This window comes from Salvia miltiorrhiza, chromosome 4 (genome assembly GCF_028751815.1).
Source record: "Salvia miltiorrhiza cultivar Shanhuang (shh) chromosome 4, IMPLAD_Smil_shh, whole genome shotgun sequence".
Lineage (NCBI taxonomy): Eukaryota > Viridiplantae > Streptophyta > Magnoliopsida > Lamiales > Lamiaceae > Salvia > Salvia miltiorrhiza.
Genome location: NC_080390.1, coordinates 51603767 through 51625770, shown reverse-complemented (window position 1 = coordinate 51625770; position 22004 = coordinate 51603767). Strand labels below are relative to the sequence as shown.

At 35.3% G+C, this 22004-nt stretch overlaps 2 protein-coding genes and 1 pseudogene across 4 annotated transcripts; 2 read left to right on the top strand and 1 right to left on the bottom strand.

Annotated features, from left to right (window-relative positions):
* Positions 1-770: 770 nt before the first annotated feature.
* On the top strand, positions 771-3714 carry LOC131020409 (probable arabinosyltransferase ARAD1; annotated as a pseudogene).
* A 13144-nt stretch (positions 3715-16858) lies between these two features.
* LOC131023588 (protein RKD1-like) lies at positions 16859-20869 on the top strand. Its single transcript, XM_057953131.1, is given in 5 exon segments — positions 16859-16983; positions 17062-17114; positions 17306-17604; positions 17606-17677; positions 17748-20869. Coding segments are annotated over 5 exon segments (780 nt in total). The 3' UTR covers positions 17979-20869.
* LOC131020408 (malate dehydrogenase, chloroplastic-like) lies at positions 18333-20938 on the bottom strand. 3 transcript variants are annotated; one of them, XM_057949185.1, is made up of 3 exons: positions 20568-20938; positions 20042-20091; positions 18333-19773 (listed from the first exon to the last, which is right to left on the bottom strand). In XM_057949185.1, the coding sequence occupies exons 2-3, from the start codon at positions 20043-20045 to the stop codon at positions 18530-18532; spliced, it is 1248 nt and encodes a 415-aa protein (XP_057805168.1). In that variant the 5' UTR covers positions 20046-20091; positions 20568-20938; the 3' UTR covers positions 18333-18529. The 3 variants fall into 3 exon arrangements, with proteins under 3 accessions (XP_057805168.1, XP_057805170.1, XP_057805169.1); XM_057949187.1 differs by having other exon boundaries at positions 19991-20091; positions 20568-20916; XM_057949186.1 differs by lacking the exon at positions 20042-20091 and having other exon boundaries at positions 20568-20916.
* Positions 20939-22004: the final 1066 nt, after the last annotated feature.

Sequence of the window (22004 nt, the reverse complement as noted above, 5' to 3'; positions counted from 1 at the left end):
CCGTGCAATTGATTTTGAATGACACTTCTTCAACATACAAATGACACTTGAAGATCTTCAAATGTCATTTGTATGTTGTCGGAAATGCTCAAGGGTCATTTCCCGAATAAAATAGTGTCATTCTGGCAACCAGTTGCACGGTGCAATCGGTTGCACAAGAGTATTTGTGCACATACTTTTACCCTATAATTTTACTCTTTTAAGTAATTATCCCCCCCCCCCCAAAAAAAAAAATCTAAATCGACTAGAAGAGAGGGAATACATTTTTATTTTCATTCTATATGTACATAGTTAAATTTGATTGGATTCTGATTATTCTGGGCAACGAAGAATTTGATATGGGTGGTTCGTTTATGTAACAAATTTGGTATTGGCACGACTATTAAAATATAGAGATTTCTCACCTGAAATGGTACAAGGTCCCAAGGACGATCGAACTCAAATAAGAAAAATTATAAGGGTCAGTGACCGAACTTAAATATAAACTTCCTTGTATGCATGTATTTATTAATTAAATAATTGCGAAAAATGCTGAATCAAGATGATTTATGTGTTATTTGTTCAGTGAATTGGTTGAATTAATACTAAATAAAATGAATTATATTTGTGTATCGGCAAATAGAAGTTGTAATTAGGACAACAAACACGAGAAATGTCTGTTCAACCTACTCTACCTCCTTTTTGTTCACATAGCAATAAAAGGAAATTATTTTATGGGGCGGTACTATAAATGAAATATCCATATTAATTTCCAGTCAAGATTATATTTTCAAAACTCATTAATTTCTCATTATAAAGATGGTCGGATTAATGCATTTAGTCAAAATACTCTTCTTGTAGAAGCCGCCTCAAACTCTGGTGCCATGGAATTTAGAAAAGAATACTTTCCTCTAACTTGCAACTTACAAGGTGATTTTTCTTCACTTCTCTTAACACACACACACACATGTATGCATGTATATCGTAGTTGTAGGAATTCATTTGATGTTTACATGCTCCAATTATTGCTGTTTATTTTTGGTTTTGTGTGTGCAGATTGATTTTTGAGCTGTGCACGTGAGCTGGGACGATTTGGTTTTTCAAATGAAGATTACTCACCAATCCTCCTTTAATGAGTTTTCACAAGTGTAAACCTTTAAAAAATGGCTAACAATTAACATAACATCCTTAAACAATTTAGAGAGTTCATGTTTTGTAACTAGTTTTTTATTTTGAAACATGTATTTGTCTCAAGAGAAAAGCATTATGCCTTCAAGGCTTCTTCTTGCCTGATAGCATTTGCAATCTTTCTCTTGATTTCTTCGTCGTTATCTCTCATACACTTCAATCCCAATTCCTTCATCCCAACATCAGTTCTTCACTTAATTCTGGTGAACAATGCATCTCTTAGCCCAACACCAGATTTTTTGCTACCAACTTGCTCATTTAATGAAACAGTAGATGCGTCGAAGATATATAGGCCGAAACAATGCGATAGAGACCACGCTCTTCTTAAAGTGTACATGTATGATTTGCCACCTGAGTTTCACTTCGGGTTGTTAGGTTGGATGGGGACGAGTGCAAACCAAACATGGCCTAATTTACGCGACGTGAAGAGATTACCATCTTACCCCGGTGGGCTAAACTTGCAGCATAGTGTTGAGTATTGGCTTACACTTGATCTTCTAGCATCAAATGTTGAAAATGTAGGTAGGCCTTGCAGTGCATACAGGGTGCAGAACTCGAGCGATGCAGATGTCATATTTGTGCCCTTTTTCTCATCCTTGAGTTATAACCGGGGCTCCAAGCAGCGCCGTGAGAGGCGAAAAGCAAGCCATGATAGGGTGCTGCAGGAGAAATTGGTGGTATTTGCAGGGAAGGGAGGAGTGGAAGGTGTGTGGTGGGAGGGATCATTTGGTTGTGGCTCACCACCCTAATAGCATGTTGCTTGCCCGGAAAAAGCTCGGTACGAGCATGTTCCTGCTGTCGGATTTTGGGAGGTACGATGCCAAGATAGCTAACATTGATAAGGATGTCATTGCTCCTTACAAGCATATGGTGAGGATGATTCCACCTGCTGCATCTCCTTCCTTCAACCAACGCAATTTTGGTGTATTTTCAAGGAGCTATTCATAGGAAAGATGTGAGTTTATTTGTGCACACATTCAAACTCTGATTTTGAAATTTTTAGTGTAGATTTATGATTGTTGGTGTGTGGATATATAGGGTGGAGTGATTCGTGAACTGTACCATCTTCTCAAAGACGAGAGAGATGTGCATTTTGCATTTGGAAGTGTGGGAAGAAATGGGGTGAAGGATGCAGGGAAAGGGATGGCCTCATCCAAATTCTGCTTAAACATTGCTGGAGACACGCCTTCGTCTAATCGCCTCTTTGATGCCATTGCTAGCCACTGTGTGCCTGTGATAATCAGCGATGAGATTGAGCTTCCGTTTGAAGATGTGCTCGACTACACAGAGTTCAGCGTGTTTGTCCTTGCAGCGAAGGCCGTGAAGAAGGGCTACCTTCTGAATCTACTCAGAGGCATCAAACAAGAGGAGTGGACTAAAATGTGGGAGAGATTGAAGGAAATAGGTGGTCACTATGAATACCAGTATCCATCTCAAACCAAATGATGCTGTCGACATGATATGGCAGACGATCTCTGCACGCAAGAAAATGCCAATGCGGTTGAGTCATCACCGGAGAATAGATACAGCAGATCGCGGTCTCACTGAGTTCTGAGGTAATGTATTTTACAGTACCTTGACATGCCATTCTGCTTGTTTCAAATGTGATGTTTTAGTATATCTTGGAGAAATTTTCATACATGATACTTGAAATCTCAAACTGTGTTTAAAAAAAAATAAATAGGATTTACATTTAACAAAGAAACATGAAGAAAGCATTGAAAGGTATAGGAGGAGGAGAAGGGAGTATATCCTTTTTGTGAAGCAGAGACAACATAGTAACTAAAAAAGCGTTTGAACTATGGTTAGAGTCTAAAACTATACTTTGCTTGCTCTTTGTAGCCTCATTTTGCAGCTCATTATGGGCAAAAGTCATTGATGTAAAACAAATAAAACAAAACAAACCTATACTTGGATTGGAACCTCAGAAGAAGCAGATTTAAGGCTAGCTGTTCATCTCCCATAATATTTTCAGCATTTGTTGTGGATGGGGTCTGCCCCACGACGAACTCTTCTCTTTTGGAGACTCGTTCGGATCAAACATGGCTGCAGGGGAAAGGGCGCGATATCCAGTGGCGTGCTCGTTTCTTGCAAGGCCATCATCACCATTCAGAATCCTCCTCCCCCTTCTTAGAGCAAGATCTATGCTTCTCAGCCCCGAGACAGTCTCCAGCTCGACAGATAGAAGCGCGATGCCAAGACTGCGATGACCATCACTCTGTAGATTAAGCAGCCCATTTCTTGCAGGGTGAGGCTGAGGGGGGATTTGTTGTTGTTTAAGAATAGAAGGTCTGTTTGAAACTCATGCGATGCCTCATTTATGTTACTATTATATGTGTTGTGAGATCTGTAGAGAGGCTAAAGCGATAAAGCAGAAAATGGGCCCAAACATGAAGAGAAGTTGGATTCATTCACCCCAATCATAAGCATGAGATAGAAGCAAATATAAGGCTGTTTTAGAAGACTCTGACATGTTTGAATAAAAGTTAGTTGGAATTAAAACATCATTCTTAAGAAGCCAAGAATCTATGGATTTGTTTGTTCCGATTACTTCCTCTTTTAGACCAACGTTCAATCCATCCCTTTTCTGTCTCTATCAATTTTCCATGTCATCTTATTTGCTCTCGTATTTTCCACGTAGGATATTTTGTGATCGTAAATACTAGATTTTGTGACACATATTATTCATCGTTCACATCATAATGGTAAATAAAATTAAAGGATCGAGAATGGTAGTGAGATCTTAATTAAATTAAGAAAAACGAACAAGAATGAAGGGAGTAACAGAATGGCTGCAAGAATTGAGACAGAAGCCATCGAAAGCAAAGATTTGTACAGTGATAAGAAAGGGGAGAATAAAGTGGGAATATTGTTTGGGGTTAACTAAAAATACCAATTGCATTTTGCTTTATTGTTTCTAAGTAATTGTTTTTGCACTTTAGAATTCCAAGCTCTTCTCTCTATGCACCAAAAATGACAGTCTTGGTTTCTTGTGCTTAATGAGTCTCTCTTTATGCTTTTCTTTTGCTTCTTCTTTAGCTAGCTTATTCAGTTTCAATTTTATACCCTCCATTTCAAATTTCTTGTACCCTTCACAAACAATTCTCTCTCTCTCTCTCCCCCCATTTTTTCACTTACCTATGTATAGTTTCATGTTCTTGTTATTAAGCACCTAAATGGCTAATGGCTAATGGCTAAAAATGGATACTAACTTAGCGCTAAAAATAATAAATTTCATACTATTATATAAAGGACAATTACAATTTACAAGTTTACTTAGCTTGCAAGTTCACACTTCACGGGATGTAGGAACAATTCCATATCCATGGATTTTCTTTGAAAAGCTATATTTGTTTTGCTAGTAGCTAGGTTTTATCCACATTATATATATCAAATAATAATATATTAATATGTGATGGTATTTGGTAGTCAAAACTCAAAAAGCAATTTATGAGTATCAGTTTGAGGAATTTAGGAGCCCAAGATAAACTCGTTTGTTTTGAGCAAAGGCCCATTATGACATTGTTGAGCGTAGCCTATCTTGAGCATCAGGCATTCAGGCTTGTTGTATATTGACCCAAAATGCAAACCAGTTATTTTATATGGTAATTCTACATGGCTTAATTTACTCACTTTAACCTTTATTTTAATAATAACTAGATGCACGAGAGTCATTATATATAGGAATAATAAAAAATAATTAAAATTAAATTATATTTAATACTTATAATTAATTAATTAATTATTAATTATATATTTGTAAGTTGTAAATCATAAAATATTAAGTAGTTAAACTAGTTATTTGTAATTGCTTAATCACAAAGGACAATATGTTTGATGCATTATAAAGAAAATATAATTGGCTTTATCGCATTATATAATATTATTATTTTGGTGTATGCATGTGTATAATTATATTGAATATTATTTTTATTATTTTAATAAAATTGATGGTGATTTTTACATAGTGAAAAAAAAAAATACCACCATTTTTTGAAATGAGTGGTTGAGATTGAATTGAGTGTGATTTTTTTGTAAACAAATGGTATTTATAAGGATAAAAGATGTAGGTCCATGTTCAAAAATGAAAGTGACATACTTTTGATGGACATCAAAATGGCAAAAGTGTCATATTTTTCGTGGACAGACGGAGTATAGATTTGTTAACATGTTTAAGCTACAATATTTTAATTCTTTCGTTATTTAATACTTTTTCCGTCATTTTTATTACACATATGGGTCACAATATATTTTGCTATCTCTCTCTAAGGAGGGTCTGTCACACACTCACACAAATTAACACATATACATAAATATTATTATATTACTACATTAATAATAAAATTATAGTTTTAAACAACTAATTATAATATATATTGACATAAAAAATATCACAAAAATTATTACACTTTTAAATGTACCAAAATTTACTTACATTTTTATATGTAACTAAAATATATAGAAGCATATGTGACTATGTGAGTGTAGCTAAATTTTTTTACACTTAAAACATGTAACAAATTTTGTAGCGTACACTTCTCGCATAAAATGAATTTAATATAATTTCGCAATGTTGCATTTAAAATTTATTGAAAGAAATAAACAACTTATAAACCCAACGATAGCACAAAGATGCTAACTAAGGGTCGAGTCTCGTAAAACTTTTTTCGGCGAAAATCAATTAGAAAAAATAACGGTAAAAGAGAAAGAGTATCTGTTTATTATAAGAGAAAAACGAAAACACTATAAATTCGTTGTAAAAAATTATAAATTAAAAAATTAAAATTTTCATCATTTACGAATTCGAACCATGGACTATTAATTCATTCAATAAAATTATAAATTTATCATAAATTTTCACGATTTTAGGACTATAAATAATTTCACAAATACTCATGTGCAATCGGTTACACCGTGCAATTGATTTTCAGAATGACACCACTCCATTCAGAAAATGACACTTGAACATTTTCGAATGACACTACTTTAACATACAAATGACACTTGAAGATCTTCAAGTATCATTTCAAATGTCATTTGTATGTTAAAGTAATGTCATTTAGAAACCAGTTGCACGGGAGAATGCCTCAAATAATTCATATTGTAAAAGTATATATGAAGTAATTTTAAACAACCCAAAAATTAAAATTGTTGAATTCCGTTATTATAAAGTGGAATATGAAATATGCCAACTAAAAAAAAGTAGGAAATATGGTTTTTTTAAAAAGTAATGCTAAACAACCCCATTGTGACCACCCACAATTTACCTAAGTAGAAAATAATTTAATTTATTTAACTTATTTTCTAAATAAAAATAAGATTTAATTATTTTATCATATTCTCTACATTATAGTTATTTTTTTGCAATTTTTTGGTATTTTTTTTATTTTTATTAAAAATAAATTAAAAATAAAAAATGCAAAAAAAATAAAAAAAAAGTACAATATAGAGAATATAATAAAATAACTAAAGCTTATTTTTATTTTAAAAAATAAATTAAATAAATCAAGATTATCCTTATTATATTAGTGTGTGAGTGACCACAATATTGTGGCCGCATAGATTTATTGTTTAAAAAGATATAGTAGGAAATATGCCAAATCATAAAAAAGTAGGAATATACTGCATCTTAAAATAAGTGACTGTTAAGAAAGTGCTAATAATTAAGAAACCCTGACCGCACTCATTTGTGACCCCCCAATAATAAATTAATTGCAATTAAGAGAGACGTTAAATTGTTGTAATTATAGTTAATTGTTTTCTTGTCATTTTGTTTGTAACTTCCTATATTTCTGTAATGAAGGTTAAATGCTAGTAGTAAATTCATCATTGGTGGGAATAATTGATCAGTTGCATGTATACTAATAATTAATCAGAAACCCCCCTAAATTATTGTTCTTTTTCATACGTGTTGAGAAATATATTTACTACCATAATTTCTTTTATTACACCTTTATTTAATCATCCAAAATAAAATGACTATCGATACCAAATAATACTACCATTATGTAAAAATAAAGGGTAAATTTGGTATAAAATTATAATAAATTTTCAAATTTTGGTTTTTCCCACAATCTTTCATTTTTGTTTTAAAATTCGTAATAAATCTTTTTTTTTTTAAATTTCCCACGATGACAGATTCCGATCAAAAATTTAAATGACGTGGCAATACAATGTAATTATATAGAAATTATGTGACATGACAATCTAATTGTCTCCTGCGTTTTAATGGTGCTTGATCTTGTTAGAGTTGCGCTTTGGGGCAGCCGTTAAAACGTGCGGGCATTTTGCTTCAATTTGAAACGTTGAGGTAGTAAACAGTGTCAACTCTGATGTTAGGGTGTTAAAGGCGATATGGGTGTCAACGTTGAGGGAAAAAGTGGTACTTTTAACCCTTAATATGCCACATCATTCAAATTCGGAGCCACGTCATTCAAAAAATTCGCCGGAAAGTCACACTATGGGAAATTCCAAAAAAAGAGATTTATTATGTATTTTGAAACAAAAATGAAAGTTTGTGGGAAAAACCAAAATTTGAAAATTTATTATAGTTTCAAACCAAATTTACCCAATAAAAATAAGGGTTAAGTACCAAATCCCCCCCCAACGTTGGGGCCCCTATCGCAAATAGGACCTTATACTCAGGGTAAGCGCTGTTTACTACCTCAACGTGGCTAATTTTAAACAAATCCCCCCCTGCGTTTTAACGGCCCCAAACGCCGTCTGTGAATTTTTTTTTATTTTTTATTTTAATGCAGGTGGGCCCTCTTAAATACTATACGATTCCTTCTCCGATCGAAATCCTCCCATGGATTCTCTCCCTCCGCATCTCTCCACCACGCGCCGCCGCGGATCCTCTTCCCAAATGTGTCTGCACAGGATTCTAACCACAATCGCCACCGTGCCCCGCCGCCCTCGTTTATGCCACCGAAAATTGAAGAGACGGACGGCGGGGCGAACCCCAATTTAGAGGGAGGTCGAGAAATTGAGAATCAAACCCCAATTTTTGGAGAAATCGAACCCCCCAATTTTGTGCGGCGGAGAGCGCCGGAGGAGGAGAATGGATTGCTGTGGGTCGGCGACAGAGGCCGTCGAGGAAGGCGGCAGATCTGTGATGGTGGTGGGGAAAGGGCGGTGGAGGCGGCGACTGGGGCTGGGCGAAGGCGAGACGGCACAGACGCCGGTGGTGACGAGAAGCGGTGCAGGCGTTCGAGGAGCGAGGGCAGCAGCCTCTCCTTGATTGTTGTTGCCGAGACTGTGAGGAGAAGAGAGAGATCGAGACACCGCCGAACGGGACGGCGCGGCCGAAGTTCAGACGCCGCCGGTCGCGAAAGAGGGCGAAAATGGCAGCGGCGGCGGTCCTCCATGGCCGCTCATCGACTGATATGTGCTGGAGAGAGATAAGGGCTGAGCTGGTGGTGGCGGGGGAAGCGGCAGCGGAGGTTGGGGATTTGCTGGAGAGAGAAAATGGGGCCCACCTGCATTAAAATTAAAAAAAAAAAAATCACAGACGGCGTTTGGGGCCGTTAAAACGCAGGGGGGGATTTGTTTAAAATTAGCCACGTTGAGGTAGTAAACAGCGCTTACCCTGAGTATAGGGGCCCCAACGTTGGGGGGGATTTGGTACTTAACCCTAAAAATAAAAATAACGCAGCTTAATCATGGAGGGTTTAGTGGTTTACTGTAACTTTGGAATAGACGGAAAAAAGAATACGGGGTACTATATTTTATTTGATTGCTAGATACAATCATATAACACTACTTTTCTTTTTCCTATATCTGAAATTCAATCGTGTTAAAGAACAACAACATAGGGGTGAGCAAAATATCCGAAATCCGAATATCCGATCCGAACTAAATCGAAATTTAAAATTTGGTTTGGATTTTTTGGATTTTCGGATCGGATCGCATTGAATTTTAAGTAAATTTCAGATTTTCGAATTAATTGAGTTTTTGTTGTTATTGTTGTTGAACAACAACAGCATCAACAACAAAAACTCAATTAATTTGATGAGTTGTATTTATGCGTATTGATTAAGTTTAATTTGCTTAAATGATGGAACTTGATTATATTTGTGTTTTGGTGGTTTGTGAAGATTGATGAAAAAAAAAGGACAAAAAGTTGAATAGTTGACTACGTACTAGGATATTTTAGTTGTACCGATAGCTATAGCCAGTTTGAGATTGTTCCCGATCGAGCTAGATTCTTCTCCATTTGATTTAATTCAATATTCTTATTATTGCATGCTTGAGTCCATAGTTGATTTATATATTTGTTATTTCATTTTAGTTAATTACTAGTTTTTAGTATAGTAATTAGATATACTTATTCCTCCTTTAGTTATAGTTTAATTAGATAGAAAACAAATTGGTTCCAATTTTCCAAATTCCTTTTGAATCGACGTTACTCGCTATTTTTACAATTTATTTTCACTAATAAGAGAGTATTTGATGTGTTCAATCATTACACCCGTTGATTAAGGGAAAGGTGAATTCACATGTAGTGTGCGAGGAATTGAAGAAATAGCACAAATAGTGAAAACAAGAGAGAAGAGTGTAGTATTATAGATCGCGTGTAGGTTACAATGGCGAACGCATCCCTTATTTATAGACATTTACAATGAGGGCAAATAGGTAAATTTGCACCTGATAACGACCCCTAAGTTAGTTAGAAAGAATCTTTGATAGAAGTTGTCAGTGGCCAGTATGCCTTCAGTCTTTTCCAGCGCAGCTGTCAGATCTGGAGTTTTCTTCATAGATACGCCAGCCCTGCCCAGCTCCGCGAGTTGCCTCTTCCCTGTTTTCTCCTAGATCTGGCCTTCATTCCGTGTTTCTCCTCTCTGATCCTCTCAGCCCTGACTCCTTAAGTGGCAGAATCCTCTCGTAATGGCTCTGAAGCTTCTGACCCTCATGCTTTCCACAAAGGTTACTATTCAAATTTCTCTTCACTCTTGCGGTTCCAGGGCTATAATCTTCGTTGCTTGCCAGGTCTGTCTTACGCATATTTTACTCCTCATCAGTATTTATTTTGTTGGTTTAGGCATCGGCCCATCAAAATCAATAGCATATGCTCGTATAGATGAATGATGCTATGTAATCACATTATGATTATCTATAAATCTAGTTCAATAGAAAAAACTTGATTCATTTAATTAAAAAAAAAAAAAGATTTAACTACTCCATCCGTCTACTAATTCAAGGCCTAGGAGAAGAAACACGAATTTTTTAAAAAAGTGTATTTTTATTAGTAAAGTGGAGAAAGGGACCCACAAAATATATTGTTTATTGGTTGAGTGGAGAACGAGATCCACAAAGTGTATTGTTTATTAGTTGAGTGGATAAAAAATGTACTATTGTTTATTGGGACCCACCAATTAAAATATAAATAAAAACTTACTAAAATAGATAGACCTTGAGTTGGTGGACGGACCAAAAAGAAAAGTAGACATTGAATTAGTGGATGGAGGGAGTATTTTACTATATTGTTTATATTATTAGCTATTGTTAAAAATAAAAATAAAAATTTATTTTCCGATTTAGTTACTTTATAATTAGTCATAATGTGGTCCACTAATCACAACTAATATTTTTATTTAATACTTAAGACTTTATATTTACTAATTTAACTTTGTGCGGATGGCCATAAGTTATATATATAGATCGGCCAAGAATTCACCGATTCCCAGATTTCACGAAAACCGAGAAAGATAAAACTGATCCCTAAATCAATATCAATATCAGAGGATAGAAATTATGAAGTCTTGACGTGCGAAACTTGAATTAGGGTGTTCATAACAAAACCAATAATTAGTCTATTTGTGTAGTATACTCGAGTAAAATATCCCAATTTTGAGAAAATCATTGCTTCAATAAAATATTGTGTTTTTTCGCGTTGTCCCGAAGAATGGGAAAAAAATATTATTGGTACCTTTTCACGTATGAAATAAAAACTTGTGATCATCATAATTTATACTAATATGGATTGGATTAGCGTGGATTGTAGAGAGGAAAAGCAGCCCCTAACTGTTTTAGCTTCAAAAACTAATCATTTCTATTTTGTGTGGTTCAATTCGAAACCATTTGTATACTATATGTTTCTGAAGTTTAATTATGATATACTAAAACCCTATGATATAATATCATTATTTGAATACCCTATGGAAATTTAAAGTTTATGTAAATTAAAACAAACTATCTTCAACTATAAAACAGCATCATAAAAAATTTATGTGACACGATCTAATTCTCACGCAATACGTACGGTTCCATATGTCCTTAATTTGTTAGTTTAATTAGTTTTCTTTATATATATATATATATATATATATATATATATATATATATATATATAGGGTATGGTTCTAGAGTGTTAAAATTAATGCACTAAAAAAATTTAAAAAAAATGCTCCCTTCAGGATTCGAACCCAGGATCTGTATTCATCCAACAAGATGATGCATCCACCGTAGATCTTGATGATCGAATGGCTGAAAATGGTTCTCCGGTCTTCTTTTATTTATGGTTCTTTCTTGAACCTCTCCCTATATATATATATATATATATATATATATATATATATATATATATATATATATATATATATATAATAATTTTGTTGGGATACAAATGTATTTTTAATGGTATGGGACTATGGGTCACTCTCGTATGGCTGAGTGACGGGGTTCCCAATTATATTCATTGAAAGGAAAAATAAATTTTTGAATAAATGGTACACCATATATTGCTTTGCCTTGTTGTAAATAAAATCAGGAATTATTCTAAAATTATAATTTTAACATAATTTTTTTAAGTGTAGCGAGTCTAAAATACAACTAAAAGTGGATACAAAAAGCTGGGACGGAGGGAGTATTTTTTTAATTTTTAAAATTTCATTCATTAATTATTTTTCGGTTGCCAAAATGTTAAGTTGAAACTTACGTTAATTAGTAAAGACGACGTCGTTCTGTATGGTCTAAACGATGTCGTTTCTTTACAATTTCAATTAAATTATCAAATTATTAAGAGATTAATTGTATCTTGTATATGCAACCCTAATTTTCAATATTCAGTAATTTTATTGAAAACAACGAGTTACAAATATTAAGTAGCGAACTAATCCACGTAAGCTCCAACTCAACAATTCGGCGATGAGAAATAACTGGGGGAGGAAATTGCAAAAACTTAAAAGATTGTGATTTAATTCGTCACACTTCAAAAGTCACGTTCAGATTACAATTTCTAAATAGTTCATAATTTTATTTCCCAAAACCAAATATTTTTCCACTATAAAGTTCACCAAACACTCCGTTTTGTTGGCATAAGAACATCTTGTCTCGAATATATTGTATTTATAAATATTTTAAAAATCAAAAAATAAATTAAACAATAAGCTATGTAGTCATAATTGCCCACACACTATTTAAACAAAAAAAAGCTTAATTATTTTTTAATATAAAAAGATTTAATTATTTTACCGTATTGTCTACATGGTAGTATTTTTTTTAATCATTTTATTTTATTTTATTTTTTAAAAAATAAAAAATATATATGTAAAATGAGTACAAATTATGTGCGTGTGCTGACCTAGTTAATGCCTACTCTGGATTCGAGTCGCGCGGTGTTTAAAATTTATTTATTTACTTATGTAATTTATCTCAAAAAAAAAAAATCACTCCCAATTAAATGCTCCAGAATATACGTTATTTTACCTTCCACAATAGCATCTAAGTAGACGTACTAACATATAACAAATCAACATACTTCCTCCGTTTTTTATTAAGTGTCCACAGCCGTCAAATACACGTACCAATAAAAATAAGATATTTACATTTTATAACCTTAGTAATTATCATAATAAATGTATATGTACAACTAATTATTATATTCTCAATTGGACATTTAAAAAAATAGTAAAACAGGACATTTAAAAAATTTAAATACGGAGGGAGTAATTCTCAACCATAAATTACAATCAGATGAGAACATACAAAGCATCGATTTTAGGGATTTATTGATGAGTTGAAAGTATCCTTGACCAATATATAAAAGAGTTCATTGATAGAATAAGTAAATGGACATAAATTGACTAGTAAATCCCGCATAACTAAATTGATAGTTTCCTTATGCTATCACCGTATCACATATCATTTGTTAATTACTCCAATAATTCTACTTTCATTTGAACTTTTTTACGGTTTTTACCTCATAAACTCAACTATACATGTCTACGCGCACCCTCAACAATCAACATGTCTATTACTCTCCCAATTATATATATACGCGAGTCTTAAATTTCGCTACAATAATAATTAATTTAGGGTTAATAGCCGGAAAATACACGAACTATTTTGAGATTTGCATATTGCACATCACCTTCAAAATTAGCCCCAGAATACATGACTTTCAATTTAATCGCAATTTGCACACGGCGAAAATTCCGGCAACTCTTAAGTTTGACCGACGATGACATGGACAGCCACGTGGTTTTTTTTTACACACTGGCAAGCCACGTGGGAAAAAACGACGTCGTTTTGATATTTTAAAGAATTAAAAAAAAATCCTTGCTTTCCGGCGACCCTTCTTCATGTTTCCGGCGAGGCGGCGGGCGAGAGGAAGATGGGGGATGGCGCCGGAGAAGTTGTTGCGGCCGCCTCACCACCTCCACCATAACCATCGCCACAGATCTCAGATCTCCAGATTTCCAAATAACCACCACCAACCATCCATTTGAATCGAAGAAATCGAACATTCAAAATCAAAGAAATAAAAGATATCTCCCAACGCCCCTTCGAGCATCTGCCTCTCCATCGGAAGAAACCCTAAACCCCTTTTCCCCCCCGCCTACAACTCCGACGTCGACGCACAGCAGCAACCGGCGCCCACCTCAGCCTCCCTCCCCCACTGATTTGGGGGTCCGATGGTGATAGTATCATAGCACAGATCTGATGTGCCCTAGCCCGAAAATCTTAAATTGTGAAGTAGAGAGGGTGGTGTGACTCTCGGCGCGTGATTGGAGGAGCGCGGTGGTCGTAGTACACAGCAGCCGGAGCAGTAGTGGCGGCGGAGTTGCGCGGCGTCTGAATTAGAGGCCGCGTCTTTTCGCGGTTGGCTGGGGAAGAAGGTGGCGTTGGAGACTTGGAGTGATGAGAGAGGTGGGCGGAGACGCGGTGGTCGACGGACAGCCGGAGCAGTAGTGGCGGTGGAGTTGCTCGGCGTCTGAAATTAAGGCCGCGCCTTTCGCGGTTGGCTGGGGGGAAGAAGGTGGCGTTGGAGACTTGAGTGATGAGATGAGGTTGGCGGAGATGCGGTGGTCGACGGGAACAAAAGGATTTGTTTCCTTTTTTTTTTTAATTTAAAAGAGCTTGACAAAACGACGTCGTTTTACTATATCGGAAAATCGTCCACGTCAACAAAATCCGGCGGCCACGTCACCACCGATCAAAGTGTTAGTCAACGCGGGTGCAAATTGCGATTAAATTGAAAAGTCATGTATTTTGGGGCTAATTTTGAAGGTCATGTGCAATAGCAAATCTCAAATAGTTCGTGTATGTTCCGGCTATTAACCCTTAAATTTACTAATATTCGAGTACCAGCTAGCATATTACGTCGGAGTCAGAGGACTTTTTAGGACAATAACTTCTGTGATTGGAAATTAGGACAAAAATTTTTGAACTTGTAAAAGATAGGACACTAATTTTTTTAGAGTAAAATAGAACACTAAGTAATAAGCGTCATAAAAATAGGACATTTCTCGGTCGATAATTGGCCGAAAAATGTCCTGCGGATGCAACACTTATTAATTAGTGTTATATTTTACTCTTAAAAAAAATTAGTGTCCTATTTTTAAAAATCCGAAAGTTATTGTTCTAATTTTCAAATCAATCTAAGTTACTGTCCTAAAAAAAACCCTCGAACTCTATTACGTCGATATACTATAGCAGGTAAAAAATTATATCGCCCACAATATTTAGATATAAGGAACAAATGTTGATAGGGAAATTATATTAGATCAAACCTTGAACCTATTTGTCTGTTCTAAACGTAACAAAAAAATAGTTATTTAATATTTACCAACATAAAATCAATGAATTTCGTAGCTAAACCCTACTGGCGACAGAATAATAACATAAAATTTTAAAATCTAGAATCATGATAGCGCAGCTAAGAAATTTTACGACGAAAAGTTAATCCATTATTAGCTTTAACGATGAACTAGCGATGAAAATTTTCGTCATTAATTCCTAGATGTCATTTGGTCATCCAAGCGTGAATCCTTGGTTGTCATTTTAAAAATGTCTTGAATTTTCAATAATATCAATCAAATACACAAATTCTTAACATTGCACCAATAATATCCTCACTAAAGTTAATTTTTGATTGACGAAATCACTACAATTTTAATAGGACGCTCGTAAGCGTCCTATTGTATGACACTAGATTTGAATTATTAGTAAAATAAATTAATGTTATAGAAAAAGTTAGTAAAATATGGAGTATATTTTCAATTGCAATGTCAAAATAAATTATATAATATTATAAAAATTAGTGAAATATATAATTTAAATTATGACAATTATTGACTAAATCCTAAACCATTTGACATTGAATTTGATTTTATTTTTTAGGGAAATTAATTTGGAACTTTATATTGAATTTGAAAAATTAGAGGTTTAACATTAATTTATTTGACGTTGATTCGAGAAATCAAAGAACTTCATTTGATCACTCACCACCTAAATGCATTTATATATTAATGTATAAACCCTTAATTTATTTAGATGTGTTCAAATGAAGTGTTTTGTTTTTTCTCTTATGCCGCCAACCGTGACAAAATAAATTAATGTTGCATCAAATAGTTTAGGATAATTGCCTTAAATTGAATAATATAATATTTCACCAATTTTTCGTAACATTATTTACTTTAAATTTAATTTTAATTATATATTTCACTAATTAACCTTTTTTGTAACATTTTTGTATTAATAATGCAAATACAATGTCATATGATAAGACGCTTAATTATGAGCGTCCTATTAGAACTGTGGTGACTCTGTCAACCAAACACGGTGTATATCTTTAGCAGTATAATGTCAATAATTTTATATTTTATTAATATCAACTACAGTTTTGAAATAAGGCAAATAAATTAGAGTTTAATCAAGTAATTTATCGATATTAATATCCTTATTCCTAGACTTCTAGTTTGAATTTGAAATAATATATTCTATATATGTTCCATAAATCAACTGTAGATCCCAAGCATAGATTCCACACTTATTAATGAGAAGCACTATCTTCACATATATATTATGCCTATATAATCATTAGATATATATGGATATAGATGAACATGGTTGTATAAAATGTACATTTAATTATTAATTGAGAGGACTAAAAATAAAATAAAATTGAGAGGATTGTATAAGTATTTATTTGTGGCATGTACACGCAGGACGTTTATTTCAAGCGACGGCGCACGATCTTCTACGCAGTAAATCACCATAATTATTTTCACACGGTTTGTTTACCCTTTTCACCATTGCCCTCGTCTTCTTCTCTTTCGTGTATACATATATATATATACACACACATTCCCAGCAGCACCTCCCTCCTCCTCGTATCGCCATTTCCATTCATTTACAACTCCGTACTTCAACACACACTGCACACTCACTTAACTCATTCTTCAACATCATGGAGATTACCGAGTCTCTCAACATGGGATGGTCAAAATACAATCAAGCGCTCGCAACAATTCCCAAAGAAGACTACGACGATGTTTTCTCCATCCCATCCCACACTTCCACCACTCGATTGAGGTGGTATTTGTTCAACAAACATGTAGTATAATTTCTGATTTTGTAATCTTACTCTGTGTGTGAATTTGTTGAAACCAGTGGAATTCTTGGTTTTCATGGCTACGAGTTTGGGATGGAAGAAACAGTTGTCGGTGCTGTTCCAAATTTATCCTCGGATTGTGTCTGAACGACCCTTTCTATCCCCACTGCAAAACCCTAGTTCCAGGTCAATGTAACACTATCTGATTAACATGCCCTAATAAGAATGTTGATGAGATCCAATTTTCAAAGTTTTTTTTTTTTTTTTTTTACTAATTTAATCTTTCGCGTTTCATTTTTGCAGAAGTTATCTTGAGCGATCCTGGGAGTGTATTTTTGGATGACGGAGTGCAGGTTCAACAGAAGCGCAGAAAGCTGCTTCTGTTGGATTATAATATCAATGGCGCTACGATAAATGATGACAAGTTGTTAATTATAGGAGAGGATAAGAGAGGAATTAAGAGATCGTTGGAAGAGGAGGAAGACGGCACCAAAACTTCCAAGAAACTGACAAGGCAAATGATTTCACAGTACTTCTACATGCCTATAACTCAAGCAGCTAGGGAGCTGAATGTAGGGTTAACCCTCTTGAAGAAAAGGTGTTAGGGAATTAGGAATCAGGAGATGGCCACACAGAAAGCTCATGAGCCTCCAAACCCTAATCAAGAATGTTCAGGCATATTCCCATCTCTCTTTCTCTCTCTCTCTCTCTCTCATTGAATGTAGGGTCTGATTTTCTTCGACAGGAATTTGGCAAGGAGGAGGGTGAAGGGAAGTTGCAGGAATCGTTGGAGATTTTGGAGCAAGAGAAAAAGCTAATGGAGGAGATCCCAGACTTGCAATTGGAGGATAAAACGAAGAGGTTGCGACAAGCATTTTTCAAGGCAAATTACAAGAAGAGAAAGTTGATGGGAAGGATCGATTCGTCGTCCAAATCTGTAGCGCCTACCAGTGGCTGTGACGTTTGCATTGCCTGATCAAAATGCCGCTAATTTCTGTAGACAGGCAGAGATTATTGATTACGACGATGAAGACGACGAGTTCAAGTATTTTTTCTCAGATTGCTTGTAGTTCTGTGAATCCTCTGAAACTACTTCAAAATCCGCCATACGATTTTATTAGGCGAGATGGAGTAAGCTAGTATATACTGGTATTTTGTATCTCAATGTTAGGAAACTATAATGATCAGTTGCGTATATGCTTGCTTTTATGCTTTTTTGGCTGGATGGTGGAAGATATGCATTCGTATACATAACAAAATCATCATGTTATGTTTGGGCCATAATTTATTGGACCGCAGCCCAATGAGAAATAGATCCAAGTCCAAGAAAAGAAAAAAGGTAAATATAATAAAATAATACTCCAATAATAGTTGCACTTGTACAGTTGTACATAATGATCACCTAAATAGAGGAAAGGAGAGGACGCCAATTTCAGAAATAAAACTGCCTATGAAAATGGAATTTCGACGCATTAACGGATTCGCTGCTTTACTTCTCTCAAATATGCTTTCACCCGCAGTATAAAACTATGCATTGACCAGTTGGTTTTGAACAAAAGCAACACCTTTCTCAATACTAGCCTTGAGCTCTGGCTTCAGAGCTTCCAAAGCCTTGTGTTCGTACTCGGTTAGTCCTTGAAGCTCCGATGAAATCACGGCCTCGACCCCCTTCCTCCCAAGCTTAATCCTCGAAGCAAAGAATGGGAGTTCAGTAAGGTTGGACTCAATGTAGGAGCACTCGTACACATCAGCGTCCCCATCAAGAGCTCGGAGTGAAGACTCAACGAACCGTGCTGCAGCATAGGCCATGGAAAGAGTTGTGGATTCTTCTTCTTCTCCAGCCTTTGCCTCCACAACTTCTGTCTCGGCATTTTGGATCCTCACGGTCAGCTCTTGCACTTGTTCATCGGTGAAAGTAACACGAGGCATTGCCTTTGAAAGCAGGGGTAGAATAGTAATCCCTGAATGGCCCCCGACAACCGGGACATCAACATCAATGAGATTCAACTTCTTCTTCTGCGCAACAAATGTATTTGCTCTCACAACATCAAGAGTTGTAACACCAAAGAGCTTCTTGGGATCATACACCCCTTTCTGTTTCAAAATCTCAGCAGCAATTGGCACCGTGGAGTTCACAGGGTTGCTGATGATGTGAATGAAGGCATCGGGGCAGTTGTCAGCAACGGCCTCGACCAAGGTTTTCACTATGTTGGCATTGGTGTTGAAGAGGTCGTCCCAGGTCATGCCTGGCTTCCTCAGGACACCAGCAGGTATGACGACAACATCAGCTCCTTTCAAGCAATCCGCCAGCTCAGAGGCTCCTGTGAAGTCTGCTACTCGAGAGGGAGTGTTGCAGTGACTGAGATCAGCAGCAACCCCCTTGACATTTGCTATGTCATAAAGATTCAAGGTGGAAACGAGTGGAGACATCTTGATTAGAAGGGCGAGAGGCTCGCCTATACCACCAACAGCTCCAAGAATGGCTACTTTGTAGGATGCACGAGGCTGGACATAACTGTAACATCTGTGGCTCTGTTTTGGGGCAACTCCATTGTATAAGCGGTTAAGAGCTGCGCAGCTTTCACCACCTAAGAACGACGATTCTGATTCGCAGTTCACGGCGTTACTTGCTTTGAGGCCACTGAAACTCCTAAGGCAGTTTTTTGAGTTGGGCTTGATTCTGACGGCTCTTGACTGACCTCTTTTGGGGCTAGCAGATGCAGTCGATCCAATATAGAAGGTGGTGGTTGATGTTGCTGCCATCTTGCAACCTGCAAAGACATACACAACATTTCAACTTCACAGAAAACACTTCCATTTTCCACATAGTAAAACTAAGCACAACTTCAATTTGTTAAACAGCACAACCAAATATATGCGTTTTATAGGACCGTTTTGACACGAAGTAATGAAGATATCCAATGGCAGATCAGAAAAGATGTGCATCCACTGTCTTTTCATGATAGAGAAGATGAGTAGAAATGATACATGTTCATTCAAATAACTGGATATGCTGCCTATTTGCAACAATTGACGTACACATGATCACATGAATCAAGAAAACTAGAGCCAAATTCTTCTCCCGTCGCCTGAACAAAACAAAACAAAACAAATCAAATTCTAGAACGCCCAAGATCAAAGATACCTCATACCTGAAACTGAGAAAGCAGAGCATACATTTCCATCTAACATAGAAACTCAGAAGAATTCAACCTATATTTAACTAAATTCCAATATATATTCAATGATGATTTAACATAAATAGAACACCACGAATTTCCTTTAATACGTGAAGAAGTAGAGACATTGCATCAATTAATCAATGACGGCCAGAAATGAGAGAACCAATGGAATACAGAGGAACAAAAGCCGACATTTAAATTAAAGTTCAACAACCATTTCAAAAATCGCAACAAAGATCTATGAGCCTAAACTAGTTCAAGTTAAATCTAAATTTTGTCAAATTATCATCGTAAAAATAAAAAGAGCGAAACCTAATCAAACGCACAGCAATTAAATAGAAACGTGAATAAAAAAGAAGAGAAATTAGCAAGAGTAAACGTACCTTGGAGCTTGAAAGTTCAAATTGAGGTGGTAGAGTAAGAATTAAGGAAAAGGTGTGGCTGATTGAATGGATTAAAAGGGAAACTTTTTCATACACACAGAGACACACTGGAGTCCGTGTGAGCGAGGTTTGTTCTCAGTTTCTCCGCCGACGGGCCTTAGTGGAATCAACATACATCGCTGTCACGGATTCACGGCAACCATTACCTCTTCCGATCGGAACTCGTTGAAGAAGTGTGATGAAGAACTCAATCTGATAGGTTTTCGTGTGAGTGTGACTGAACAAGAGAGATAGAAGAAGAATTCTAACTAACTTTATCATTTAAGATATACTGATAATGATATATCCAATTCTGAGATCCTAATCATCCTTTTAAATGGACTTATTATAACTTATTTGGCGAAGCCTATCTTAAAGAGGCGCGGGTTTATAATTTCCTATGAGCATATAAATTATCAAACTATTTAAATATTTGAATTTGTAAGTTAGGGAAATAATTTTTAGTTGGAGAGATAAAAAAAATTTATAGAGAGAAAATCGAAAAGAGATAAACTTAAGAGGATATATAATGAAAATAATAAATTATAATTAAATAATATTTATAAAATAATTAATATATATAAGATTATGAAAAATAAGTTGAGATATATAAATTTATTTTTTGGTGAGCTTATAAGCTCTTGAAACTTATTTTTAGAGCTTATAAATTGTTTAACAGCTTAGTTTACCAAACAATTTGAACGTGAACAACTTATAATTTGTTTTAAAGAGCTTATAAGCTCAGCCAAACACCATCTTCTTTAATTAGATAAATGCGAATAAGAATAAATCATAATTTTTTTTTGAAAAAAGAATAAATCATAATTATATAAATACATAGGGTACATACCACATATTCACTAAATTGTATAAATCATACTCCCTCCGTCCACGAAATGAGTACCCATATTTCCTTTTTCGTCCGTCCACGAAATGAGTACTCATTTCCCTTTTTGGCAAGTGTACCCCACACATCTCTTTAATTAATACACTCAAAAAAGTGGGACCCTTAAACTATTCACACTATACTCCATACATTTCTTAAAACCCGTGCCGTCCACAAATGGGTACTCATTTCGTGGACGGAGGGAGTAGTATATTGAAATGTATATGTTTTGAAAATTCAATATTAACACTAGATTTCTTAAAAAATACTCCCTCCGTCTCAGCTTTTAGTATCCAACTTTCATTTTTTAGCCGTCCCACATTTTGGTATCCACTTCTATTTTTAGTAAAAGTAGGTGGACCCTTACTCCACTTTAATTATTTTAACTCTCACATAAAATGTGGGACCCTTATTCCACTCACAACACATCAATCACTTTATTAAAACCCGTGTCGTTCTCAACTGGATACCAAAAGCCGGGACGGAGGGAGTACAATGAAACCGTTATAAAA